The sequence below is a fragment of the Naegleria gruberi genome (genome assembly GCF_000004985.1).
Source record: "Naegleria gruberi genomic scaffold NAEGRscaffold_35, whole genome shotgun sequence".
Taxonomy (NCBI): Eukaryota; Heterolobosea; class Eutetramitea; order Acrasida; family Naegleriidae; genus Naegleria; species Naegleria gruberi.
In genome coordinates, this window is record NW_003163292.1 from 71,703 (window position 1) to 96,806 (window position 25,104).

The 25,104-nt window shown below is 33.3% G+C and overlaps 13 protein-coding genes and 3 non-coding genes across 16 annotated transcripts; 8 read left to right on the top strand and 8 right to left on the bottom strand.

Moving 5' to 3' along the window:
* Nucleotides 1–104: 104 nt before the first annotated feature.
* On the bottom strand, nucleotides 105–1,473 carry NAEGRDRAFT_69543 (uncharacterized protein; the record flags this gene model as incomplete). Its single annotated transcript, XM_002675194.1, has 2 exons — nucleotides 105–1,206; nucleotides 1,265–1,473. The coding sequence occupies 2 exons, from the start codon at nucleotides 1,471–1,473 to the stop codon at nucleotides 105–107; spliced, it is 1,311 nt and encodes a 436-aa protein (XP_002675240.1).
* Nucleotides 1,474–2,932: 1,459 nt separating this feature from the next.
* NAEGRDRAFT_t412 lies at nucleotides 2,933–3,006 on the top strand. The gene has a single exon. It is a non-coding gene; the product is annotated as a tRNA-Val (tRNA).
* A 998-nt stretch (nucleotides 3,007–4,004) lies between these two features.
* NAEGRDRAFT_t423 lies at nucleotides 4,005–4,075 on the bottom strand. The gene has a single exon. It is a non-coding gene; the product is annotated as a tRNA-His (tRNA).
* Nucleotides 4,076–4,240: 165 nt separating this feature from the next.
* On the top strand, nucleotides 4,241–5,045 carry NAEGRDRAFT_69544 (uncharacterized protein; the record flags this gene model as incomplete). The annotated part of the gene is made up of 2 exons (XM_002675123.1): nucleotides 4,241–4,433; nucleotides 4,636–5,045. The coding sequence occupies 2 exons, from the start codon at nucleotides 4,241–4,243 to the stop codon at nucleotides 5,043–5,045; spliced, it is 603 nt and encodes a 200-aa protein (XP_002675169.1).
* Nucleotides 5,046–5,072: 27 nt separating this feature from the next.
* On the bottom strand, nucleotides 5,073–8,290 carry NAEGRDRAFT_69545 (uncharacterized protein; the record flags this gene model as incomplete). Its single annotated transcript, XM_002675195.1, has 8 exons — nucleotides 5,073–5,839; nucleotides 5,938–6,062; nucleotides 6,113–7,476; nucleotides 7,536–7,538; nucleotides 7,590–7,595; nucleotides 7,643–7,736; nucleotides 7,777–7,949; nucleotides 8,111–8,290. The coding sequence occupies 8 exons, from the start codon at nucleotides 8,288–8,290 to the stop codon at nucleotides 5,073–5,075; spliced, it is 2,712 nt and encodes a 903-aa protein (XP_002675241.1).
* Nucleotides 8,291–8,557: 267 nt separating this feature from the next.
* On the top strand, nucleotides 8,558–9,524 carry NAEGRDRAFT_69546 (uncharacterized protein; the record flags this gene model as incomplete). Its single annotated transcript, XM_002675124.1, has 3 exons — nucleotides 8,558–8,625; nucleotides 8,685–8,850; nucleotides 8,922–9,524. The coding sequence occupies 3 exons, from the start codon at nucleotides 8,558–8,560 to the stop codon at nucleotides 9,522–9,524; spliced, it is 837 nt and encodes a 278-aa protein (XP_002675170.1).
* Nucleotides 9,525–9,922: 398 nt separating this feature from the next.
* On the top strand, nucleotides 9,923–12,309 carry NAEGRDRAFT_80366 (rhoGAP domain-containing protein; the record flags this gene model as incomplete). Its single annotated transcript, XM_002675125.1, has 1 exon — nucleotides 9,923–12,309. One exon carries the CDS (start codon nucleotides 9,923–9,925, stop codon nucleotides 12,281–12,283), a length of 2,361 nt encoding a protein of 786 aa, XP_002675171.1. The 3' UTR covers nucleotides 12,284–12,309.
* Nucleotides 12,310–12,417: 108 nt separating this feature from the next.
* On the top strand, nucleotides 12,418–13,050 carry NAEGRDRAFT_50389 (uncharacterized protein; the record flags this gene model as incomplete). Its single annotated transcript, XM_002675126.1, has 1 exon — nucleotides 12,418–13,050. The coding sequence occupies one exon, from the start codon at nucleotides 12,418–12,420 to the stop codon at nucleotides 13,048–13,050; it is 633 nt and encodes a 210-aa protein (XP_002675172.1).
* Nucleotides 13,051–13,661: 611 nt separating this feature from the next.
* On the bottom strand, nucleotides 13,662–15,044 carry NAEGRDRAFT_69549 (uncharacterized protein; the record flags this gene model as incomplete). The annotated part of the gene is made up of 1 exon (XM_002675196.1): nucleotides 13,662–15,044. One exon carries the CDS (start codon nucleotides 15,042–15,044, stop codon nucleotides 13,662–13,664), a length of 1,383 nt encoding a protein of 460 aa, XP_002675242.1.
* A 189-nt stretch (nucleotides 15,045–15,233) lies between these two features.
* On the top strand, nucleotides 15,234–15,307 carry NAEGRDRAFT_t413. The gene has a single exon. It is a non-coding gene; the product is annotated as a tRNA-Val (tRNA).
* Nucleotides 15,308–15,468: 161 nt separating this feature from the next.
* On the bottom strand, nucleotides 15,469–16,455 carry NAEGRDRAFT_69550 (ras family small GTPase; the record flags this gene model as incomplete). Its single annotated transcript, XM_002675197.1, has 2 exons — nucleotides 15,469–15,896; nucleotides 15,939–16,455. The coding sequence occupies 2 exons, from the start codon at nucleotides 16,453–16,455 to the stop codon at nucleotides 15,469–15,471; spliced, it is 945 nt and encodes a 314-aa protein (XP_002675243.1).
* Nucleotides 16,456–16,775: 320 nt separating this feature from the next.
* On the top strand, nucleotides 16,776–18,629 carry NAEGRDRAFT_69551 (uncharacterized protein; the record flags this gene model as incomplete). The annotated part of the gene is made up of 3 exons (XM_002675127.1): nucleotides 16,776–17,564; nucleotides 17,608–18,350; nucleotides 18,395–18,629. The coding sequence occupies 3 exons, from the start codon at nucleotides 16,776–16,778 to the stop codon at nucleotides 18,627–18,629; spliced, it is 1,767 nt and encodes a 588-aa protein (XP_002675173.1).
* A 49-nt stretch (nucleotides 18,630–18,678) lies between these two features.
* NAEGRDRAFT_50392 (uncharacterized protein) lies at nucleotides 18,679–19,578 on the bottom strand (the record flags this gene model as incomplete). Its single annotated transcript, XM_002675198.1, has 1 exon — nucleotides 18,679–19,578. The coding sequence occupies one exon, from the start codon at nucleotides 19,576–19,578 to the stop codon at nucleotides 18,679–18,681; it is 900 nt and encodes a 299-aa protein (XP_002675244.1).
* Nucleotides 19,579–19,665: 87 nt separating this feature from the next.
* Nucleotides 19,666–20,349, bottom strand: NAEGRDRAFT_69553 (uncharacterized protein; the record flags this gene model as incomplete). Its single annotated transcript, XM_002675199.1, has 2 exons — nucleotides 19,666–19,985; nucleotides 20,151–20,349. 2 exons carry the CDS (start codon nucleotides 20,347–20,349, stop codon nucleotides 19,666–19,668), a joined length of 519 nt encoding a protein of 172 aa, XP_002675245.1.
* Nucleotides 20,350–21,048: 699 nt separating this feature from the next.
* NAEGRDRAFT_80367 (rasGEF domain-containing protein) lies at nucleotides 21,049–23,355 on the bottom strand. The gene is made up of 2 exons (XM_002675200.1): nucleotides 21,756–23,355; nucleotides 21,049–21,700 (listed from the first exon to the last, which is right to left on the bottom strand). Exons 1-2 carry the CDS (start codon nucleotides 23,349–23,351, stop codon nucleotides 21,065–21,067), a joined length of 2,232 nt encoding a protein of 743 aa, XP_002675246.1. The 5' UTR covers nucleotides 23,352–23,355; the 3' UTR covers nucleotides 21,049–21,064.
* A 486-nt stretch (nucleotides 23,356–23,841) lies between these two features.
* NAEGRDRAFT_80368 (uncharacterized protein) lies at nucleotides 23,842–24,809 on the top strand (the record flags this gene model as incomplete). The annotated part of the gene is made up of 2 exons (XM_002675128.1): nucleotides 23,842–24,436; nucleotides 24,514–24,809. The coding sequence occupies exons 1-2, from the start codon at nucleotides 23,845–23,847 to the stop codon at nucleotides 24,807–24,809; spliced, it is 888 nt and encodes a 295-aa protein (XP_002675174.1). The 5' UTR covers nucleotides 23,842–23,844.
* Nucleotides 24,810–25,104: the final 295 nt, after the last annotated feature.

Here is a 25,104-nt window from a genome sequence, read left to right on the forward strand (position 1 = left end):
TTACCAATGCGAGCATAATTTGATGATTACAACATTTTGGTTTGCAAATAAAAAAATGGAAAATACTGACTATTATTTCAAGAGATAACTTTATGTAAATATTATTAATTGTTATTTCTAAAATTGTTGATATTTTGAGTTACAGATTCAATTTGATTGGCAAAGAAGAAATGTCCACAATCTCCATAAGCTACCAATTTAGAATTTGGAATGTTTTTGAAAGCATAAAACGCATTTTCATCAAAATCAACATTCTTATCATAGATAGAAGCAAGTATTTGAGTTGGAACTTTGATGGACGAAAGGTACTTCTTTCTGTCAGATGCCATGTTCAGAAATAGATACATATCGAAAAGGTATCCAATGGTTTTTCTTTGAGTGAAGGCAAAGTTCAAAAGGAAAACGTTATAAATATTGCGGTTTGTAAAGTTTTCGTCCATTTTTGGGAAACATTGGGATTGTAACTTGGTGGAATCAGAACTTACTCCAAAAACGAATAAAGTTAAAGAAGGTTTCATGGACAATATTCTATACAGAGCATAACTTCCCCATCTTAATAAATTTGGATACTTTTGGAAGGAGAAGAAAGGATCCCAAGAATATATACGAAAGCTTTCTTCAGACGAATCTCTATAACTTTCTTGATACCTCAATAATAAATCAGTAGCATTTTTCTTATCATAGATAAGATAAGGGTCATTGCCTTTTTCCAATTTAATTTCCAAATCTTTGAAACTTCTCGTAGTTTCTCCTCTAATAATAATCATGTTTCGAACAATTCCAACAATTAGATGGAGACTTGAAATTCGTGAAGGATTCATCTTGGCAATATGTAGAGCATAAGGTCCTCCTCCAGAAACTCCAATCACTGAAAAGTTTGCATTCTCACCCACCAAATGATTCATCAACGAAACCATCAATAAATTAGACGAATCCAAAATAAAGTCCAATGAAGGAATTTCACTCCCAGATTTCCCCTCCAATTCTAATATTTGTTGCAAATGGGAAATATTGGTAAAATCAAAGGTGTGATTGTTGAAAGTTTCTCCTCCCATATAGAAATTAATAATCTTTCGTTCAGTTTCTGAAAACTTTTCAAACATGGTTTTACAATATCCAATTCTAACAGGGCTAATCAGAACCCAATCAGATGGAATAGTAGTTGCAAATATTTTACCTTCTTCATATCCACTTGGAGATCCATGGCTATTGAGGAAGTTTCCCCAAGTTAGAATAATGTTTAGTAAATAATAAATCAACTTACAGATGAAGAAATACCTTCTTTGTAACATTCTTGTTCAATAAATGGCCATTAAGAATGTGATACTGAATAGTTCCATAATCTGATTGATAAACTATTGTTTCTGATTCTTCCATTTTTGGAATGTCAACATTCATTGTCTTGTTGTAATCATAAACCACAACAGAAACCAACAAGATAACCAAAAACCATATGAATTGACTTGTTTTCATTTTTTATTATTGTATTTAAAAACAGTTTTGACACATTTTGGGTTTTTAATTGGAGAAATCTTTCGAATAGTTTCAACGCGCAATACGCAAGAGTGCTTTTTTGTAAATTTTTCAACTAGACCCATTTTGAACACACACTGAAACCTTAAAGATTATTCACACACTTATCAAATAACACGATACTTTTCTAATAAGCTGCCAATTAAAACAATGAATAGAGACATTCTCACCATATTATTATTACCATTTCACTCTAACCATCACAAACTTCTTTCTATTGAGAATTGCTCACAAACGTGTCTGATATCTTTCTTGTCATCATCTCATCTGTATCGAATGAATTGAAAGAGAGTGCGCCTAATATGATGTTGTGTAACAACTCTTTTGTGTTGCACAACATTATTTGATGATCAGAAAATGGTTTATTTGTGACAACTTAAGAGAAATTCAATCGAATCAAAGAGCATTCAATAGATTTAGAGCATTCAATACTATTGAAAAGGAAGGCTTGCTCTGACAATGAACTTTCTGATAATAATTTTGTATATAATAGCTAGTAACTTATTAGAAACTGTGCTTAAAATTTTAATTTACCATTTTACGTGCATAGCTCACGGTAGGTATTGTAATATTCTTAATCGGCAGTATCTGAGGTTTTTGAAATCTAAATCCTGTTTCCAATAAAGATTTCGTTCATTTTAGGAACTTATTTAGAAAAGTGGATTCCAAGAAAATGAAGTTCTTCCATTATCGATTACCAATCATATCGAATAATGTAAAATGCAATTTTTTTATTAAGAAAACAGTCGTTTTATTACATATTATCAAACTATTCGAAAGGAATCATGTCATGATGATTTCTGTCGATTTTCGAATAATATTGATTCAGATAGAAACATGGAGGATTGTATGCTGAGAAGATGTCTTTCATCGCTGTCAATCCAAAGTGAAATCAGTCTAACTTTCATAGGAGATTCCGTTACTAAATCAAGGTTTCTGATAATCCAAACTATTCTCCAACTCTTCCAGTTCAAAGAAGAAGAAGGAGCTGAATACAAGACAAAGGAAATAGGAGCAATAAAATCGAATAAGAGTTATCATGTCGATGCTTTTTTTTAAAGAAGAACTATTCAATCTGAAAGTTGCCATTCTTGTTGTTGTGTTTTGAATATCTAACCAACAAATTAACATATTTAGAAAGATACCAAACATAACATGTAGATAAAAAACGGTCGAGCAATAACAATAATTCAATTTCTGTTAGACTCTACACCATGCAAATGAAGAAGATTGTGTTAAACCAAGAGTTCAAACTCTCAAAAGACGAGTTGGAGGAAATATTATAAAGGATATACGAACAATGAGATTAAGGCACAAAATTTGAATGATTTGCAATGGGAAGTTAATTGGACAACGACCACTGCATGTCATATTAAGGAGAATTTCATTATGAATGTAAGCAGCGATAGATCAGTTGGTTAGATCGTAAGCCTAACACGCTTAAGGTCGCGGGTTCAAGCCCCGCTCGCTGTATCCATTTAGTCTTTTTTCATTTATTGAGATTGACATTTAGCATCGATCTAAGGTTGAGCTTAAAAACTCAATATTTCCTCAAAATATTGTGAGAATTGTTTGGATTGAAGTGTGAAAAAGTTCTTTTTGCATCTTTGCTTAGCATGGAATGATCTATAATTCAACATTGAGTTACAGGTGTGAGAATAGGAGTTTTGAGAATGTGAAAGAATCCCAGTTTGTGATTTCTTTTTGTATTTAATGAACGGCATGGTGTATACTAATTCGAATGTGGGTTTGTTTTTGGGTTAAGTATCAAAATGAAATTATTCGACACCATTGATTCGAATCATTTGAAACGGAAAGAAGCTGTGCTCGGCAAGAACTTAAACAGAGATGTGAACAAAGTAAACATTTATTTCAGTTTCTAATAGTGTGGAGTATACATGAGAAGACACTTCCACTCAGGAAGTTAAATTAGTAAGGATTGAAATCAATCCATTCTTCATTGTATTTTTCTAGATTCAAAGATATTTCAAGCGTAAAATTGTAAATACAGTGAGTGCACTCACTCATAAAGTAATATATATTCGAAAGTGGTTTCTTGTTACAACCATTCAAGATCCATCCAACTCTCTTTTATCACTCCATCCAACACGCAATCAAATTCATCAAAATCAAAGAACGAAAACGAACTGAAAAGCAAGTGGAGCAGAAAGAGACAACTCTCTATTAAGAAGTCTATCATTTTGTTTTGTTTTGAATAAATTGAATGCGTGCTAGCCAGCTTTTCATATTTTGATGTTGTAGTATTTGGAAATTTCCTTTTTCATTTCATGAGTATTTCGCAATCTCAATTGTTGAGTTCGTTTGCGAATTGAGAAAGAGGATAATATGTGCGTTTATAACCAAATGCGTATGTGTATTAGACTTATCTCAAAACTCAAACCAGCAATTCAGTTTATAGATTTTCTTTCAACTGCAAAAGTGATGAGGCAAAAGTGATGAGGCAAAAGGTGTAGGAAGACAGGGAATCGAACCCTGATCTTAGGAACCACAATCCCATGTTCTACCACTGAACTATCTCCCTTCTTGCCATTATCTTTCAATATTCACTAACAGCACATACTTCAATAAAGTCAATCAAAAATTTATCCTATCAAAATCCTTAATTTAAACCTTCTTATTCCTCGTATAAGAAGGAACCTACAGAGAATCATCAGTGCACTCCACAAACTGCAACACATCAAAAAAAATGTCCAGCTCACCATCCAATATCAACAATACCACAACTCTCTCAACATCAGCACCACCAGCCACTACCACCACAACAGAAGTCGCTGCTGAGAGCATGGAACAATCCTCCCTTCGTTACTTGGGTTATTTGGGTCGTTTGAAGACTGCCATTGTTGCTGGAGCTCGTTATTTGGCCTACACTTCCGATGTTGGTATGTAACAAGTGATGATGTGTTATCTTTACTCATGAAACTCTATGATGATGATATATTTACCATTCATATTTGGATATGATACTAAATGCTACTATTTTCCCGACCTATTTTATTACTGTTTATTATTATACTTGGAATAATTTCATTATTTGATGATGAATATGAACAAATATTAAAATGATTATATTTATTAAAATAGGTGAGGCATTTAGACCAATTGTCCATCCATTGATTGTGAGAGCTGGTTATGGTATTTCATGGGCTTACGTTCTTGGTGATGTTGGTATTCAAACTTATAGAGAAAAGGAAAAGGGATCATCAACTAATACAGTTCTCAGAACTGCAACAAAGACGGCAATTTTCCAATCGACAGCTTCAATGATTTTGCCAATGATTACCATTCACCAAACTGTTCACGTTGTTTCTGCAATTTTGAAGAAGGTTGGATACAAATCAAAGGTTATTCCAACAATTTCAGGTTTGGCTGTTATTCCTGCATTGCCATTCATGTTCGATCACCCAGTTGAACATTTTGTTGATACTGTTTATGATAAGTATTGGCCTGTTGATGAAAAGGATTCACATGCTGAAAAGGAAAAGCAACATTAATGAAATTATTTATTGAACTCTTTAATTCTATTCGTCTAGTTCACTAATTGGCCAATCTTTTGGAGATCCTGTAATAAAAGGAGATGTAGAGGAGGCCGTATCATCAACAATTGCATGGAAATCATTCAAATTTAGACCAACCATATTTCTATTGGGTGTGACTGGATAATTTACATTCTTTGGAGGAGAAATAATTTGTGGAATTTCATCACTATTGGTCTTGACAAAGTCTAAATCTGATACTGAAATCATGACATCATCGGTGGTGAGAGTTGGTTGGAAACATTCAGCAAGTTTTGGAGCTTGAATTTGGGCTATGGTAGCTCCATTCTGTCTTTCATTCAGATATTGCAGAATTATATTCGTCTCTTGACTATCTTCATTCTTTAATCCATTTGGTGTCGAAACTCGATTTCTCTTCAAAAAACCGTGAGAAAGGAGTTTCTCTGCTGTTGGACGATTCTTTGATTTCAAACACTTTCTCAAAAATTCCTTCAAACTACTGTCACACCAACTAGGAATGACATCTTTGAGTCGTTCCCAATTTTCAGTCACTACCAAGATCATGGTATTAGCCTTGTATGTGGACGAGTCCATTCTCTGTTTCACACCTGAAATTAAATTGTAGGGATTTTCTCCTCCCAATAACAGTTGGAATACTGTCACACCAACACTCCAAATATCAATCGAGTAGTCAATAGTGATTGGCTTCACCTTGAAAATATCACCTGGCAAGTAGCATGTCGTTCCAAATGCTGCGCTAGTGACTGTTCCTTCATTCGATTCTCCAAAATCTGATAATTTAATACAATCCTGATTCTCAATTAAAATATTGTGAGCTATTATCAATATAACAATGAATTAAGAAAGTGGTAAATGAAAAATAACCTACGTTTGATATCGCAATGATAAATTCCACGATCATGTAAATGCTGTACAGCGAGAAGTAATTGACGTGTATAGAGGGCAATTCTTGATATTGACAGAGATCCCTTCTTTGTCTTCAAATGCTCAACTCTATTTCAATGTACATATTAATAACAATTTCTGATAGTTAATAAACTTACAAATCAAACAAGTTTCCTCCAGGCATGTATTGCAATTTCACAAAATACTTTCCATTTCCCTCCTTATATCCAAAATATTGAATGATATTCTGATGCATGATGGTATCTTTTTTGTAAGCTTCCAATTCTCTCTTAATCTTTTCAGTGTTGATTTCTTTCAGGGCAAAGAGTGATTTATCATTGTGATCGAGGCACAAATAGACAACACCGTATTGCCCCTTTCCCAATTCACCCAATCGAGTCCAATCCTCCATAACATATTCCATTGTAACAATGAATGGATCTTCATTGCTCTCATATGCATCATTGATCATTTGTTTGAATAAATCAGTGGTGGTTGCATAGAGCTCCTTTCCATTGAGAATGTACTTGAAACGGAGCTCTCTCATAGTGAGAATTCTGCCCTTAATAATATTATTATTGATGAAATTTCTCAAATCAAACTCTGTTGTTGAAGATGTGAACATGAATTTGTAACTCTTTTCCTTATTTTGATTGTCCTTGTATGAAATCAGCATGGTTTTTTCTCTCCTCTGAAGGAAACAATATCTAGCATGATCTATAATGTCGTTCTTTCTAATTCTTCGTTTGGTCAATTGGTTTATATCTACATCGTACCTCTTAATGATCACCTGCATTGCATCTTTGTTTTCACATTGAGCTGCAATTACTAAATATTCCAAAAAGAATGCCTTAAGTTCTGACTCTAAACTTTCCACTTGGTTGGATTGTAAATTTGAAAGCTGTTTCTCAATTTGGTCAATTTTGAATGCCTTCATATATTCGAGTGAAATGATGAATGATTCTCTTTCATACTCTGTTTGAATAAATCCTTTTTGAAGAATTTCATCTATTCTTCGTATCATTTCTTGTCGTTTGACATTTTCCGAAATGGTATCAAATCTGGAGAATTGTTCAATTTCTTTTGCTATGGATTGAGAACTCGAGTATGAATTTGGCAGTTTTCCATCACAATCCAAAGCATATTTGTTTGCTCCATTCATGAGTAAGAAATGAACAACTTGCTCGTTATTATGATGGCACGCCCAGTGGAGAGGAGTCTTTTTATAAATATGATGTGAGCTATTCATATCCGCTTTCATAAATAGAGAAACAATTTCCTTATCAGCATTCAATTCTGTTAATATTAAGAGTGGAGTTCTGTTTGCTTTTTTATCATTGGCTAAACGAGCTCTCTCACTCTCTCCAGTTCCTTTCGCCCTCACTGTTCTACAATCAATATAATCATTATAATTTACATCGTGATATCTCAATAGGAGAGATATTATCTTCTTGAAGGCATTAATATCCTTCTCATTTCTATTCTTTTCACATATTAATTCACAGCATACATGTATACACCTCTGTGTTGATATTGTTCCATAAACAAATTTTCACATTTCAATTTTGGAAAAAAACATACCATCTATATTTGAAATTATATTCGAAACAAAATTTCCAAAGAATATCAACTTACTCCTTGCTATTTATCAAAATTTCATTCTACTCCAATAATTTTCAATTACTTACATCATTATAATCCAAATCTCTTACTCCCAATTCCAATAATTTCTCCACCACTTCCCAATGTTTCGACTTGACAGCAAAAAACATTGGAGTTCTCCTTATCAAAATCATTTTTCACAAACAATCTCGTGTTGTACTTTTCCAATAATTGTAATACTGAAACATGTCCAAATTTACAAGCAATATGAATTGGATAAATAACATCAATCTTTTGACGAATGCTCTTATTAGTATCAGCTCCTTTTTGTATTAGAAACTCGACAATATCCAAAGCACCAACTGAACAAGCATAAGCCAATGGTGTATATTGCTACAATAAATTTTACAATAAATTTTCCATTCAAATCATAAATTCCAATAATTAAACAATTTTCAATCAAGAAATTACGATTTGATTTTCCAATGCAAATTTTATGAATCATCAAAATATTCCGAATTTCGTTTGATGATCAAATTTCATAAGAAACAAACCTCGTAAACTCCAATATCACTCGGGTGAGTATCTTCTAGTTTCGTCTTTCCACTTTGAATAAACTTTTTAACTGAATTCAAGTCCTTCTTTTCGATCGCATCAAAAATGTCATAATCCCGTGATGTGAGTTCGGTGCTTCGTGTGGGAGAACGAGCAATAGAATCAAAGATTGATGACATTTTTTTATAATATATTAAATATATTAAACATTAAATATAACATGTTTAATATTCATTCAATAATAATACTAATTCTTCAAACTTGTTCTGTTCCGATGATGATGATAAAAAGTTTAATCATCTAACAAGTTATTAAAAAATCTTATTTCATCAAAAGTTGTCAATCATCATATATTAAAAAAATAGTTTTTTCATCACCCGAAGATTTTGATCAAAAAACTCTCTTCGGATCAATCCAAATAATTATAATTTTATAATAATAACATCATGTTTCTCACCGAGTGGTATTATACACTAAAGTATGATAACGCTCTGAGGATTAAAACATCTGTCGTGTAGGTTTTTTAGAGTTTCAAAATTTGTGTGTTTAAAACCAACAACAATAATAATTTAGAGCGTTTTGTTTATTAGCCTTTTTGGATGCTGTAACTTCATTACCAATAGGATTGTATGGAATTATTGTTGGAGCCATTAATACACCGAATGAGGATGAAGAAATTGATAATTGTAATCATGGATTGTTGTTGAATATTTTGATTGCTTTGGGATTTATGGATTTGGTTAGTTTAACATTATATTTAATAATATTTACAATAATAATAATAATTAATTGATTGAATATATTAAATAGATTGGATCAGTACTTTCTCTGATATTTGGATCGATAATGGCAATTTTGACTTTTAATATTTTCACTGATGACAAGTATGATGAAAATTCGGAAAGTGTTAGATATTATGGAGAATTTGATCAAGCTCATGCTGAAAATACTGAAGAAATCGACGATCATGCCAGAACCACTTTGGAAATATTCAAAAATGATGACAAGACAGTTGCCAAATTCCATAACGCAACAATCTATGTTACTCTCACAAGAATTCTCTTTGGAACAGTCTTCTTTTTCCTCTCAATTGTTGGCTCCAATATGATTTTCGGTATGAACTCTTCCTGTAAAAACGATAATCCATTCCTCTATGAAATGTCTGCCACCTACATGATTGTTCGATGGGTAGTATTCATCTTCTCCTTCCTCTTATTTATTCCACTCTCTGTTCTTTTCTGTAGGCACATTCTCTCTTCCTCCTCATCAAAGTTAGTTAAATTTGTAAAGAACGCAACGAGTGATTGTTTCTCCATGATGATTAGTTCCATTTCGAACTTGATAGCAAAGTTGAAAGGTAATAATTCAGCACATCAACAAGCAGTTGATCAACACTACGACGATAATTTATAAATCCCACTAGTAGTAGAAAAGCGATGATCTGTTTATTAACCAACTTTTCATAACAAACCATCATGAAAAACCGTTTGAAAATGTCAAATAAGGGAAGCCTTTTGTTGACAGAATATTGGCTTGATATGAGGCAACCAATAAAATTGCCAATCAGCAAGCATAAGGTGACTCATGCCTTGTTCTTTGTCAATCAACGACTTGAACAAATTTCATAAAAAAAAATCCATTGACGGTTGACGTTGCATCACTTGTTGACTCTTCACACATAATCCCCTGCCCCAAAAACTGTTGTGTTCTCTCTACTACCACATCATTCCATTCGAAACAACAACAAATTATTGTACTCTACCAATATAACAAACGAATATATATTTAAAAAATAGGAATATATTACAAAAATGTCTTCCAGCAATGATGAAGAACCAACAATAACAACAACCCATGTCGAAGAGCAACAATCGTCATCTAGTGATAATTCGGATGGAAGTTCTGTTGCTGCTATTGTTGCCACTACTTCTGTTGATGCAACAATAACAACTTCTCCCGCCAATTCTATCGTAGTCGTGGAGGCCAAACAAAAAGCCACAACACCAACTCCTTCCACACCTCAACATCCACCTCCACAACATCACTCTACACCGTCCGATTCAACATCGAGTATTGGTACACCAGTTATTACATCGGCTGTGATTGAATCTGATGATGGCTTGTGGGTAACTGTCTATGATCCAACAACAAAGAGAAATTACTATCATAACAAGACTACCAATGAAACAACATGGAGTTTACCTATGAATCTTTCGTCACCTAATTTGGGTGCACATTTACGTAGTCAGAGTAGTATTGGTGAAGAAATTCAAAGAGTTGTTAGTACTAGTACACCAAGTGCTACTCCTAAAACTCCTGGAGGAAATCATGAGGCTTTGGTTCCTCAATCTGAAAAGGTTGACCGTACACGTCATTCAGGTGGACATCAACGTAGTTTATCTCAAGATGGCACTGTATCTAATTTAAAGAGCCGAGTTTCACATTTACACTCTATTCCTATCAATGTTAAAAAGGAACTTGATAATAATGATCCACCAATTATTGCCATGTCAATGGATGACCGTTCAGGATTATTTACCAGATCTCAGGCTAATAGTGATGATGAGGAAACACCAATTACTATTGAAGAAAATCCAACACCAAGACAATTGGATCATGGTCAAATTGTTTTTGCAACCACTCCAAATGTTGTTGCTGAACCACCTAAAACAACTCCAGTAACTACACCTTCTGCTTCTAACGAAGGAGAATTAGAGGATGGATGGGAAGCTACAATTGACCCATCTACTGGACGTACTTACTATTTCCATAGACAAACTCAAAAATCTTCTTGGGATAGACCTGTCAAAAAATCAGGAGCTTCTGTAGCTACAGTCTCTACTGCAACAGTTTCTACCCCTGTTGCTGCAGCTTCTACAACAATTTCCACACCAAGTGAATCACACGAACCAGAATCTGATTTGCTTCCTAGAATTGCACCAGGAGATCATACCTTGCTCAAATACGGAAAGGCCAATTTCCAAAAAATCAAGAAGGGTTTCTTCAAAACCTCAGTTAAGGTTGAAAAGTTGATTGAATTTTCAAAGGATAGATTAAATCAAACATTGCATCCAATCAAATTGGAGCAACATCAAGAAAAGGCTCTCAGATGTTTCGAACTTATTCAATTATTTATGGGAGATAGAAATTTGGAAAAGTGTTCTCCAACAGTCAAACAAATTGTCAAGTCTGGTACCAATGTTCATGATTTCTTCCTCTCTAAGGAAATTCTCCAAATTGCCCTTCTCAACGTTCCAATCAGAAATGAAATTGTAATCTACTTGTGCAAACAAACCAATAATCATGCCAAGATTGAAAATGCTCTTAAAGGTGTACAATTACTTGGTTTGATGCTCTCTGCATTCCCTCCAACTACATATGATTTGCAAGAGGCTGTATTATATTATTTACAAAAAACACTCGTTACCCACCCAAAAATTGGTCGTGATGATCGTATCAGACAATTCTCACTCCTCTGTGAAAAACACTTAAGAAGATCTTGTGTAACAGGTCCAAGAAAAACTCTTCCATCAGATAATGAAATCAAGAACATGTCTAATCCAAATCCACCAGAACCAATTTTCGGTGTTTCAATTTCAGAATATTGGAGATGGCAAAAGGACAAGTTCCCTAATGGGGACCAAGCCAAACCATTTATTCTTAACTTGTTGAGTGAAGCCCTTAAAAAGACTAATTTATATACTGTAGAAGGTATTTTCAGATTGCCTGGTGATGTTTCTCGTGTTGAAGGTCTTAAAGAAAAGCTCTGTAAATCCAACTTTGAAATTAACGAGAAGGATCCTCATGTATGTGCCTCCTTGTTCAAATTATGGTTGCGTGAATTGGCAGACCCTCTCATTCCTCATCGCCTCTATGAACATTGTGTCTCTGTTGCCAATGATGAAAAGCAATCAGCAGCTGTTTTAGATCAGTTACCAGCTGGTAATAGAGCTATCTTGGTATTTGTTTTGGACTTTTTATCTGACATGCTTCCTCATTCAAAGAAGACTATGATGACAAGCGAAAACTTGGCTGTTGTTTTCTGTCCAAACATTTTAAGATCACAATCATCAGATCCAATGGCTATCATGAGAAATGCTGCCTCAGAAAAACAATTCGTTCGTAATCTCATTCTCCACTGTGCTCACCAAAAGGGTATTGCAGAGAAATAAACAATTAAATAATATTATGATTTCTCATTTAATTACGAATGATTGGAAAAGATTTGGAAATGGGAACTTACAAATGTTAAATGAAGTCAGCGAAAGCAATGAAAAGAAAGAATTGTTTTCATTGCCTTCGCTGAATGGGCAATGAACTTAAATACTACTTTCGAACAAAGCAAACACAAACAACATTTAAAAAAATGAATCATCCAATCATCCACCTCACTATCAAGAAGCCAAATAACCAAAACTGGAACACTACAAAACTCTACGATCCACTCTTATTAAAATCTTTGGAATCTTTCAGGGAATTAACTGTTAGTGAATTTTATAGAGAACAGGTTGGTCAATCAAATGATTGTACTCTTGTGGTTAAGGTAAAGATGGAAGATGGTAATTATCAAACATTGAATGATGAATTGGATTGGGAGATAATTGTTAGAATTGTAAAGAATGGACAAACTTTACAATTTCAAGTGAAATTTAAACCCTCAAAGAAAGTTCACAAAAAGCAATTGAGGGAAATTCAACAACGTTTGAAAGAATTAGAGCAAGAAGTTCAACTCTTACACTTGAAAAAGAAGCTGATCGAGTTAAATTTTGCAAAATCTGAAGAGAAGCCTCAAGATCCAAGAGATAAACTATTGGAAAGCATCAGAATTGGAAAGGAACTCAAGGAAACTCCAACAACCACCAAAATTACAATATGTCCAAGAGAAATTCTCTTAAATAGCATCAAGGATCATCATTTCAATAATTCAGAACAAAATTGAAATTCCAATTATTTCCATTTATATTTGTAAGAAACTCTTTATTTGAAATTTATTTACATGAAAGTAACTTTTTATTTGATTGAAGTTTCAATTTCGAATTGATAAGAAAAAGAGAAACCAAAATTTGCATCAAGCTATTCAACATGTCAAATGTTCAATAAATATGAAGGTTCAACCTTATCATTATTTTCAACAAAACCTTACTGAACCAACAAGATTCTGTCTTCGTTGCCTTCACTGTTCATACAGTCAAAGACTGTAGCGGGATTGTCGCCATATTCCTGGCAGGCTTCCCGTCCAAATTTAATAATTGAATATGTTCATTAAACTAAACGAAATCAACTAATGTAATAATTGAATATTTCATAATTAAGATATCGAATTACTACTGTTGATTATACTATTTTTGAGGTTGTGGATGGCTACGGCCATATCACGATGAATGCACCTCATCCCGTCCGATTTGAGAAGTCCACATCAGTACTGTGGTTGGAGACAACTTGGGAACCTGTGGTGCTGTAGTCTTTTTATTTCTTTTCACTCATTACCTGTTGTTTGTTCGTAAAGATAATTCTCGATAATCATTTAATTTACATTTCTTTTTAATTGACTCAGAATCTTCTCAAATGATTCACAAAGTTTAGTGCTCTTTCATGGCCTTGATCAGCAGCTAAAAAGATATATTCGAATGCCTTATTGACATCTTTTTCAACTCCAAGACCTTGAAGTAACATTGTACCAACTGAATATTGAGCATCACTATATCCATGTTTTGCTGACATTTCAAGATATTTGAATGCCAATGGATAATCTTGATTACATCCATCTCCATAATAATACGAAGAGCCAACATAGTATTTGGCCATTTCGTGTCCATTTGTGGCAGCTTTCAAATACCAGTCGAATGCAATATTCTTATCCATTTTCACACCTACTCCAGTGTAGTAGGCATGTGCTAGATTGTACTGAGAGGCTGGTTCTTTGTTCTGAGCTTTCAAATACCATTTGACTCCTTCTTCTGGATTCTTCTCCACTCCAATGCCATTGCAATATGCGTATCCAACTTTGTGTTGTCCCATACCGTGTCCAAGATTGGCAGCTCTTAATTGACACTTGAAAGTTTCCTCAAGATTTTCACTCAATCCAAAATTTCCCATATAAGCATATCCAAGATTAAAAATTGAGCTAGCATCTCCAAATTCTGCTCCCATTCTCAAATATTTAACCATTTCAGTATAATTTTTCTTCTTATCATTCTTTCCATACAAGTAGGAAATGCTTTTTATCATTCCAAGTTCAGCAGCTTTGTTGTAATAGTACAAACTCTTCTCTTTATCAACTTGCACTTCAATTCCCTCTCTGTAATAATATCCAAGAGCGAAGAGAGATTCTGGATCGTCAAATTCAGCAGCTTTTCTGAAATATTCTAAAGATTTCTTCTTGTCAACCTCCAAAGATCCCTCTCCAAACGAATACATATCTCCAAGATTTCTCATTGCATAAATATTCCCCTTCTCAGCAGCAATTTCATAAGATCTGAAAGCTTGATCAGGATTTTTCGTCAAAACTAAATCAGCCAGCAACACCAATGTATCCGAATGTGTTAAAAATTGTGAAAACCAGTCGAGTATTTGCTTTTTAGTTTGGAAAATAACAGAAACTGTTATTGAATCTCCACAAATCATTGAAGATGAAAATTCTGTATATTCACCCTCCTCACCCAAACTCTGCAATATGTGATAAACCTTTTCATAATTAGTTTTAATTCCACCAATTCCTCTCGAATAGCATAGAATGGCCAATGTTTTTCCAATGGGATTGGACATTAATTCATCATCTAAAAGATAGTCAACTAATTGGACTGATTGTTTGCCGTGAATGGAGGTTTGTTCGATTTGATGATACCACTCGATGCATTTACTTTCGATTTGATCATCAAAACCTGTGAAGAGGGAGGTGTGTGATGGACAGGTTGATTCTTCCAGTTCAGACATTTTTTTTTGTGTAATTTCGAAATTGAAATTCGATGAAAATGTTGTTGTTGGCAATCTACTCAGGTTGTGAGGAGGCCATTGGATTTTGTTTTGTAAAAGGACTCAACATGGCGAATGTTCAAACTTGAGACACGTATATTTTAATGAAATAGAAATAAGATATTAAGGAGATTTTGACAATGAATGTAAGCAGCGATAGATCAGTTGGTTAGATCGTAAGCCTAACACGCTTAAGGTCGCGGGTTCAAGCCCCGCTCGCTGTATCCTTTTAGTGACATAAAACTCAACACACTCTTTTTTCTTTTATTGAGATTGACATTTAGCATCGATCTAAGGTTGAGCTTAAAGGTTGTACCCTTTTTTATTTACTATCTTTATGAACTTACCACTTATTCTTTTGTCCTTATTGAAATTGACATGTTATTTACATTAATGTACACTTTTTATGTTTATGATACTCTTCATTGTCCTTAATGTACTTTTTCAAATCTTCAATACTTCTCTTTGGGGTGAAATGTAAATTTGCCGTGTCTCTGAAAAGTGTGTCAACATTAATATTATTAATTGCACTTGTTTTTACAATATTGCCATAGCTGACCTGATACTTTTCAATCAATTCGTTCAATATTTTCAAAGCTTCATCTTCCTGATATTTGTCATTTAATTTGTCAATCTTATTGAGAGTGAATATTATTGGAAACATTTTCAAATCTACATTTCCTTCCATCAGATCCTTCAAATAATTTTCAATATTTCTAACAGATTCCAAATTATTGATATCACTCATTATTATGAAACATTGGGCTGATTTAAATGCCATTTGTCTAATAGCTTTATAATCATCACCTCCAGCTTTTCATCCACATTACATCAATCAACTTCCAATATACTTACCCATATAGAGAATATTCAATACAACATTAGCTCCATAGAGATTAATATCCTTTCTAAAAGAATCCTCAATCCTAGGATAATATTGAGGAAAATGACCATCCACAAATTGATAAATCAATGCTTTTCTTCCACTATCCCCATCACCACAAACAATAATTGTCATTTCATGATTTTCCTCTTTCTGGTGATGATGTTTATGATGATTATCATTATTAAGGCACATTTTCCTTCCAGAAGAATGAAACAACATCAATGCACATCTCCGTAACATATTCTTTTCAATTAATTCTTGTTTAAAATCCAATAATTGCTCACTCTCATACAACATTCCCGAAATTCTCTTAATATTATTCCACCAAAATGGTTCAAAATAATTGGAAATTTGATTGGATCGATATGTAGTAGCACATATTGTTTGTAAGGAAAGAACATCCCTCATTATTTGCTCATGTTCCTTCCCATCCAACTTTACATATCGGAAAATGAGCAATAGAATTTCTGAAGGCAATTGATGCATTTTTTTATGAAGGAATTATAAGTTTCATTGGATTTACAAATCATCATCAAGCATTAAGGATGAACTAAATTTTGAATTGGTTTGATTACAAAATAATTATGATATTCTTTGATTTTCTTACAAGATCAAAGATTGTCTCATCTATAAATAAAATAATCAATATCCTTCTTCTCCTACAAATTTGATTTTGAATTTCAAGGTCTGAATTTACCAACTATCACACAATACTAATCCATGCCACTTCAACTTTGTAAATCAATTTCCTTAAATGTATTTAGAGCCCGCCACGTAGTACATTCAATTCTCCATCCAGAAAAAAAATGCTCAACTCATCTACAGCCACTCGTTTTGTTGCCTCTTCCATTCAAAAGCTTAACAAAGCAGGCTATTCTGCTTCTGTTGCTTCACACCAAGCGCTCACCACCACCATCATGATACAACAACAATCGGGAAGGGAATTGGGAAGAAATTTTACAACAACACTTTGTAATACAAATCCTAATACAACACCTGCTGCTAATACTACTACTGCTGCTAATACTATTAATGGTGAACAAGGAAAGTGTCCTTATCATCACGATCAAAAGGTGAATCAGCCAGTAAAATCGTGGTCTGAAGTTCCTGGACCAAAGGGATATCCAATTGTTGGTAATGCTATGGATTTTCAAAAGAATGCTTCAAATCTTTCAGATTTTCTCATGTCCTTGTGTAATGAATATGGAGACATGGTTAAATTGAATGTTTTCAAGTTTAAAATGCTGGTTCTTGCCAATCCATACCTTTTGGCTGATATGTTTAAAAGGGAGGAAAAAAGATCAAATCTTGACAGTTTCAGATATTACAAACTCCAGAGAAATCAAATTCTCACTCCTGTTGAAATGAAATTTGAAGAAGATTGGAATTCAATGCGTCAACTTTACAACATTGCCATGAAGCCAGAATTCCAAGAAACTGTTACCATTCCCCAATTATCTGAATTGAATGGAGAATTTATCAGAAGATTGATAAATAATTTGCAATCTGTTCCAGAAAGTGAAATGTACAAATATGTAAATAGCTCTGACACAAATTCTAGATATGCCTTTGATGTTGTAATGAAAGTTTTCCTTGTAAGTTGTCAATTAGTTCACAAATTTCAAACAATTTATTTAGGGTGTGAAAATTACAGATGAATTAGCAAGCTCTCTTCCATTTGACATTCGTGAATTTGTAAATTATTCAGTTAAAGCTACTGATGCTGCTGTTCGTTTAGATTCTAAATTTCCAATGTATAAATATTTCAAAACCAAAGAGTATGAAAGCTTTGAAAAATTGATGGATAAATCAACAGAATATGCAAAATATTGCATTCAAAGATTCAAAACAAATCCATCACAAAATCCAAGATTATTAGAATTGATGCAAGAAAGAGCTAAAGAGCTTGATAGACCAGATGAGAGAATTGAAAGTGTATTGATACAATTTTTACAAGCTGGTGTTGATGTTACTGTCAAAATGTTGAACCATTGTTATCATAGATTAGCTCATCATCCTGAACTTCAACAGAAGATTTATGAGGAATCAGTTGCAGTATTTGGAGAACCATCTATGGAAGAATTGACATCTGAAAATGGCCTTTCTCTTACTATGGAACAATACAAACAACTCAAATATACCAGAATCTTTATTGAAGAGGTTTTGAGATTGGATTTATTCACTCACCTCGCCAGTGGAAGACAATTGACTCAGGATACTGAAATTGGAGGATACATGATTCCTAAGGATACATTAATTCTTGTACAACAAAAATGGGCCACCCTCAAAGACGAATACGTACCTCGTGGTGCAGAATTCATTCCAGAACGTCATGAGAAAGGATCTCCTCTTGCTCCTGTTAATAATTATGTTTCAATGCCGTAAGTGTTTGAGTGTTACTAAAATATTCTTATTATTTGAATAGATTTGGAGTTGGAGCTCGTAGATGTCCTGGAGCTCGTATAGCAACTACTGAAATTCATTTGGGAATCATCAATGCTGTTAGACATTTCGTACTATCAAACAATAATTTACCAAATTTCCCTCCATTCTCTCATGATGCTGCCTTACTTTTCATTGATTCTGACAAGTATCCACTTTATTTCACACCAAGAAGAGATCAAGTTAAGGACTTTGTTGAAAAGAAGGAAAAGAAATAATTTGTTTCATTTCGTATTGAATCATTATTAAATATTGATTGTGAAAGGACTACTCTTTTTGAACTTTTCTTAATCCCCCTAATCCTCCTTTAAGCATGGATGGACTGAGCATATTTCCCATTCTCATCGTTGATGGCTTGCTGTCAGTTGTTCCACTATTTGGTAGATTTGATTTTGAGATGTTTCTCTTTTCAATTTTTGAAATTACAATGCTGAGAATAATTAATTCCAAAAGTGAAAGTTTCTTATTCTCGAATACAGAATCATTACTTGCATTCCTATAGTTCGATACTGGTTGACAGACATTTTCGAGTGCTGTATTCATCCAATCCTCCTTTAACATTAAATCTAATTGTATCAATGAAGACATGTGATGATCTTCATTCTCATAGGATAATAGTACAATCTTATTATTTGGGAATGCCTTGATAAATTCCATAATTGGTCGAGGAACAGTCTTTTCTTCATATCCATAGGCAAATATCATTGCAGTCGAGCAGGAATTTAAATCCATCATTGAAGGAACAATCAAGGCACTTATTAAAACACAAGGTCCATTCCATATCAAATCCTTCATGAGTTTTCCAATGTACTTTCCTCCACGACTCGAACATAACAGAATATCTGGTTGATATTCTTTTATGGTCTTCTCAATCAGAGTAATACTATTCATAAACGATTCATCCTCTTCATAATCATCATTCGATGAAGTTGGTTCCGAAACCGTAACAATTTTCATATCAAGTGCTGCGAATAATTCATCATTAACTTCATTTGAATTATTTTCTAATAATATTGATCGGAATGAATTTAAATTTATTTCCTCCACCACCAATGATCGCCTATCCTTGTAGTATTTCAATAGGTGTTGTTTGAAAGAAAATCCAAGTCCCTTATCCAAGCATAATATTTTCATTTTTTTTTTTGATCTTTGTGTTCTCAGTTCCATGACTTCTCATTTCCAATAGTTAAATGAACTTTGAGAATGAACATTATGAAGTTGTCTGTGTTAAGTTTTTACATAATTTTATTTCAATTATAAACATGTGATTGTTATGTCAGAGTAAATGTTATTAGAATTAAAAATTTGTGTGAATCGATTTGATAATTGACATAGTAATTGATTTTTCGTGGATAGAATCTTTGAAATCACAATGAATGCCATGTTTCCTCCAGAATATGGTTCTATATTAACAATGAAATCATTCCAATTTTGATCACTATTCTTACACAGCAGTGAAAGTTTGAAAGGCATTGAATTAACTTGAACATTTGACTTGTAACTCAAAAAAAATATTGGCATTTCACCTTGGTGGTATGCTGTGAATGATTTGAATCTTGATTGACCATCTATTTCTTTTGTTATTATTATTGTTTGATTATATCCTGAACTAATTGAAGATATTGGAGTATTGGGGAATTGAAAGTTTTCATCCTCTTTCACAGTGCACTTTTGATTTCTTTTAATTTCTTAATAATATATTCTAATCAACTCAAATGTTTAAACTGAGATAAACTTACTGAGCTTGTAAAAATTATTCGATTGTGTCATGACCATAAAGTAATCTTTTTTCAGTGCAATGTGTTTCACTCTATTTGCTCTCTTGTTAAAATAGGGAATCAATAATAATGAAGCAGAACTCAAAACTCCATCTTCAATTGGTACATAGTACAATCTATTATCACTTTCACCATTTGAGATTGTTTGAAAAAACACCATTGTTGCAGTGCAATAAATTGATTCAATATTTCCATAAATAGAAATATCAAAATCCAACTCTTTAATTTCAAAGTTAATTTGATTGTAAATATATATATTATTTTCGTTAGTTAAAATTAATAGGGGTAACAGTAAGAAGCTACCATTTTTGAAATATTTAAATTCTCTAATTTTTCAATTCTATTGAAATTGTCCTGTGGAAGTCTAGAATCATTTCCAATCCAATAAACATCTCTTCTACCAGTATTCGAAACTGTTAGAAAATATGAAGAATTTGTTGAAGGAATAATATCCAACACATCCAATCCATTTTCCCTTAAAAAAGAATCAACCCTTTCCAATTGACCTCGCTTTCTAAACATCTTGTGTGTTACGCAAAATCCCCAAATTTCAAATTTTGATTTTTCATTCATTGCATCCTTGATCATAAATAAAGTATAGTTACTTGTTGGTATAATTTTCCAAATTATTGGTTGAGTGTGCTCGGAGCAAGAAAACAATTCTTGTTTAATATTGGTGAAGAGATTTGTTGGAGAGTGGAATGGTTTCGGGTAGGATGTTGTTTTTGTCATGAATAATAAGTGAAATAATTGTGTGGATTCAATTCGTACCATTTTTTTAAATCTATTAGTAAGTTCGTGGTCAACTGTGTGTGTAAATTGTAAACAAATTGCTTCAAAATCATCAACTCAGACAATAAATATGTGAAAATAATTTACTGTCTTGGCTCCTGTTCAAGAGATAAATTATACAAATCATCATCTGTATATCTTCCAGCCATGTAAATATTGCTCCATTTGGTTTTACAGTCGTGGAATGGATAATCGTATGGTTTCTTCTGATATTCTACAATTCTCTTAATAATCGAAGCAAGTTGATAGCGTTTGTTAATGTTGATTTTCCCATCCCTTTCATCTGGATTACCGTCCTCAAAGAATGTCAAATCAGACAATAAAATTCCCATAAATGGAAGACTTGGCAATTCGGCTTGTTTCATGGCATCTCTCAGTACCTTAGAGTTTGCACTTATGCTGACAAGTTTTTCCAATTCCTTATACTGAACCATTCTTTTTTGAGAAACTAATTCCCAAGATTTCTTCAATCTGTAAATACTGTTCGAAAGGAGAGACATCATGATTGCTCTCATACTGTGGAAATTGTTCAAATTTCTTAACACAAAGGCAATCTTGATAAACTTTTCAATTACTTTAGCTCTCTTCTTTGGTGTGTCAATGTTCAAAATTAAGAATGCCACATAGATTGCCAAATGGTTACTTCTCTCAATAAAATTGAAAATATTTGGTGCGTTTTTTCTTCTATTGGCATCACTCCATGCTTGATTGAGACATTCCTATAAATTTAACGAATCATTCATGTGTTAATTAAAAATCGATTAGTTTACAAACCTTTGGTTGGATTCTATTGAAAATTTCCATATCAATGACACACATTTGTCTTGCAATATTCATTGAACTGTCCATAAGTTGTTCCTCAGTATTGTCACTAATTGATAAGGAAGCGCTCGCAAATGACTCTGACTCTGATGTTGAATTGAAATTAAAGAGTTTCTTAAAGATAGATGTCTTGTTCTTACTCTTCTCCTCCTCCAATTGTCTCCTGAGAGCTTCGAGTTGTTGCTGCTGTCTCTGAAATTGTTGAGCTGAGAAGGTTTCTCTCTGTTTTCTCTTCATATTCCAACATTTTTGAATGATACTTGCTGCCTTTATCATTTTGCTGTTGGATATCACATCATTGATAAAGTGATGAGTTTCATTCTGTAATTCCAAATCCTTTCTGAAATTGTAGAAGAAATTATGAATCCAAGCATAGAGAATTTCACAAATTCTCAATCTAATTTCGAACAATTTCCTCTTCCACTCTTGGAAATCAACACAACCAACTGGAGGTGGTGTATTGAATCTACTCTTTAAAAATTTCAAAACCTCCATCGATGTTGTAAATGATTTGTAAGTTAATAGGAATGTAAATAGGAAATCTCCATCATTTTCATGTGGATCAGTTAAAAGTTGGAAGACCTTCTCCAATGTTGCATATTGTACTCCCTGTGTAATGCCCTTTCTTTCAATAACTTGACAAGTTTCTCCCAAATCTTGATATTGTGGCAATTCAGATATTGGTTCTGTATAGTATTCTTGCAATTCTTCCAAAGAATAGGTACTCTCCTCCAAATATTCTTGAATATTTTCTCGAATGGCTTGCATTTGCTTTTCTGTAAATGTTGGAATATCCAAAATTCTTCTCAACTGTTCCAACCAATACTTTTTCAAATTGGAATTCTCATTGGTTGTGAAAATTTCACTCTCACCTTCCAATTTCAAACAAAATGCATTGATAAAACTCGAATCATCTGCCAATCCCTTGACAGTCCAATCATATTGATCAAATCTAATAATTCTAAACTCTCTTCCTCCCATTGATGGATCTGTTTGTGTTAATTTTCCGATAAATAAGAATTTACTAAAGAGAAATGCTTTCACCTGAACAAACTTTTCATCCCCCAAATATCTACTCAAATTCGAAGGTCCCAATACGAAACGTAATTCATAATCTTTTTCCCATTCCATTTTTCCATCAATTTCTGCAGAGATAAATGATGGATATTCTTGCGAAATTAAACTAATCATTTCTTCTACTTTCGGATCCATCAATAAAGTGGACGATAATGTATCGTTTGGAGTTGTAGGAGAGGCAGGTGAGTTAATTTCTTCTAAAATGTCGTTTGACGATGTAGACATGAGGTTTCTGAAAGTATTTTGTTTTCTGTATTCCTTTCTTGTTGTATTCGAGTTTAAAAGATTAGTTCCCAACTTTATTTCACTTTCGGCTAAAGAGGCAGTCGAATGATGTGAAGGTTGATGACGTCCCCTCTGTGTTGTATCACTAGTGGTAGTGGTACAAGCAGTGTTACCATCACTTGGAGTGTTGTTGCTGCCCTTCAGTGAAGAAGTAGAACTTGTTCTTGGTAGTGTAATTTCTTGCATTTTTTTATGTTTGTTGAATAATAAAGGACGGATGACATTTTCAAATTACCTGAAGTTGCTATATTCGTCAGCTGTTTCACTCAAAATACTACAATCCCATTCAGAAGAGAATATAATTTCTGATATCTTGTTGGTAATATGTGACATTTTTACAAGGTATGTGAATGGTTTGGTTTGAAAGTTCAACTATCTCACAAACACCAAAATTTACAATCTCATTTACAGTTTCTTTTTACGAGTTTACAGTTTACCAAAACCAACTCTAAATTGGCTTAATTCAGACTTTAAAAACCAAAATATTCTTCCTATTGCGAAAGCCACAACTCCAACCCCTCGTGCCTCCTAACTACACATAATTCGCAACTACATAATGTCCAATTCATTTCCATCTCCTACCTCGACGATTCTTTCTTCGGATTGCGCCAACACAAAGTTCTCTCCAGTACAAAACACATCAGCAAGCTTGCATGAATTGGTTCAACACACTAAAAAAATGTCAACAAGCTCTGCTCCTCCTCAACAACAACAACAACAACAACGAGAAAAACAGCAAAAATTGGAATCTTCCTCCAAACCTGCTTCCACTGAACCTGCTTTACAATTAACCACTGGACCTGATTTAATAATTACAGAAAAGCAAATAGCTCAAGCATATCCATCACTTCCATTGTTGGAGAGACCTTTTGATATTGTGATTGTTTTGTTTTATTTAACATTTATATTGTCAACTGCATTCTTTGATTATCACAATGTGTTGGCTCCTGCTTTGGGTGTGACAGTTAGGGATTTAATTGACAAGGATATTGATAGGCCATTTAATTGGCCTCCTGCACAATTTACCAAGACAGCTTTTAGAATTTGGGGAGAATATATTGATCCAGTCATGATCACTAATCCATTGTTTTGGGAAATTATGGAATGGATTAATAATATTTTCTTGACACCTGCCAATATTATAATGTCAATGTCATTTGCTTTTGGATGGAGATCATTTAGAAGTCTTGGAATTGTACATGCTAGTGCATTGATGTACAGTTTATTTATTTGTATTGGTGTCGGAATGTATGGTGGTGAAGGAATTGAATGTAAGTTACAACTAGTCAATTAGCTCATTTTATTCAAATTAATCAAATTTTCAATATTTGAATTAATTTCTATATAGCCGTCAACAAATTCCATTTCTTGGTTGCCTATTCTCCATATATAACATTCCCAGTTATTGTCATTGCTAGATTGTGGCACAATTCTCCAAATGTCTTCTCACGGGAACACATTGCAAAGAAGAATTGGGTTGAAAAGGCACTTGCCATGATGTGGGCTTGTCATATTTTCTTCTTTGTTACATTCTGTTATCATTGGTTGTTGATTAACACACCATATGTTTTACCAAACTTTCCAAAATTCCCACTCGTTGGTGATTATCTTATGGAACTTGCCAAATTGGAAGGTCTTCATTAATTTTCTTTTGATAATTCATTCAAAGTTTTATTATTATTATTTATTGTACCACTATAGCTGACAAGTGAGTCTACTAGAAATAAACATTTCTCCTATTCGTGTTTTAATTTCATGTGTTTGAACAGTTTCAACTACTAACTAATTACTTGTTTAGCATCAAAGCTAAAATAGATATATTTGGATGTGGTGCATGTTAGAAACATTATATTTTCTAAAGACTATCGAATAGAAATTAATTTCGATGAAAGTTTCAGTGAAGATGGTTCATATGGAACATGACAATATGAGTTCAAAA

Excerpts from the sequence above, each read along its gene's own strand:
- NAEGRDRAFT_80367 (XM_002675200.1), bottom strand. The coding sequence starts at position 23,351 with ATGCAAGAAATTACACTACCAAGAACAAGTTCTACTTCTTCACTGAAG. Across the intron at positions 21,701-21,755 it reads TCAATAGAATCCAACCAAAG|GAATGTCTCAATCAAGCATG; the intron begins GTTTGTAAACTA and ends TTAAATTTATAG.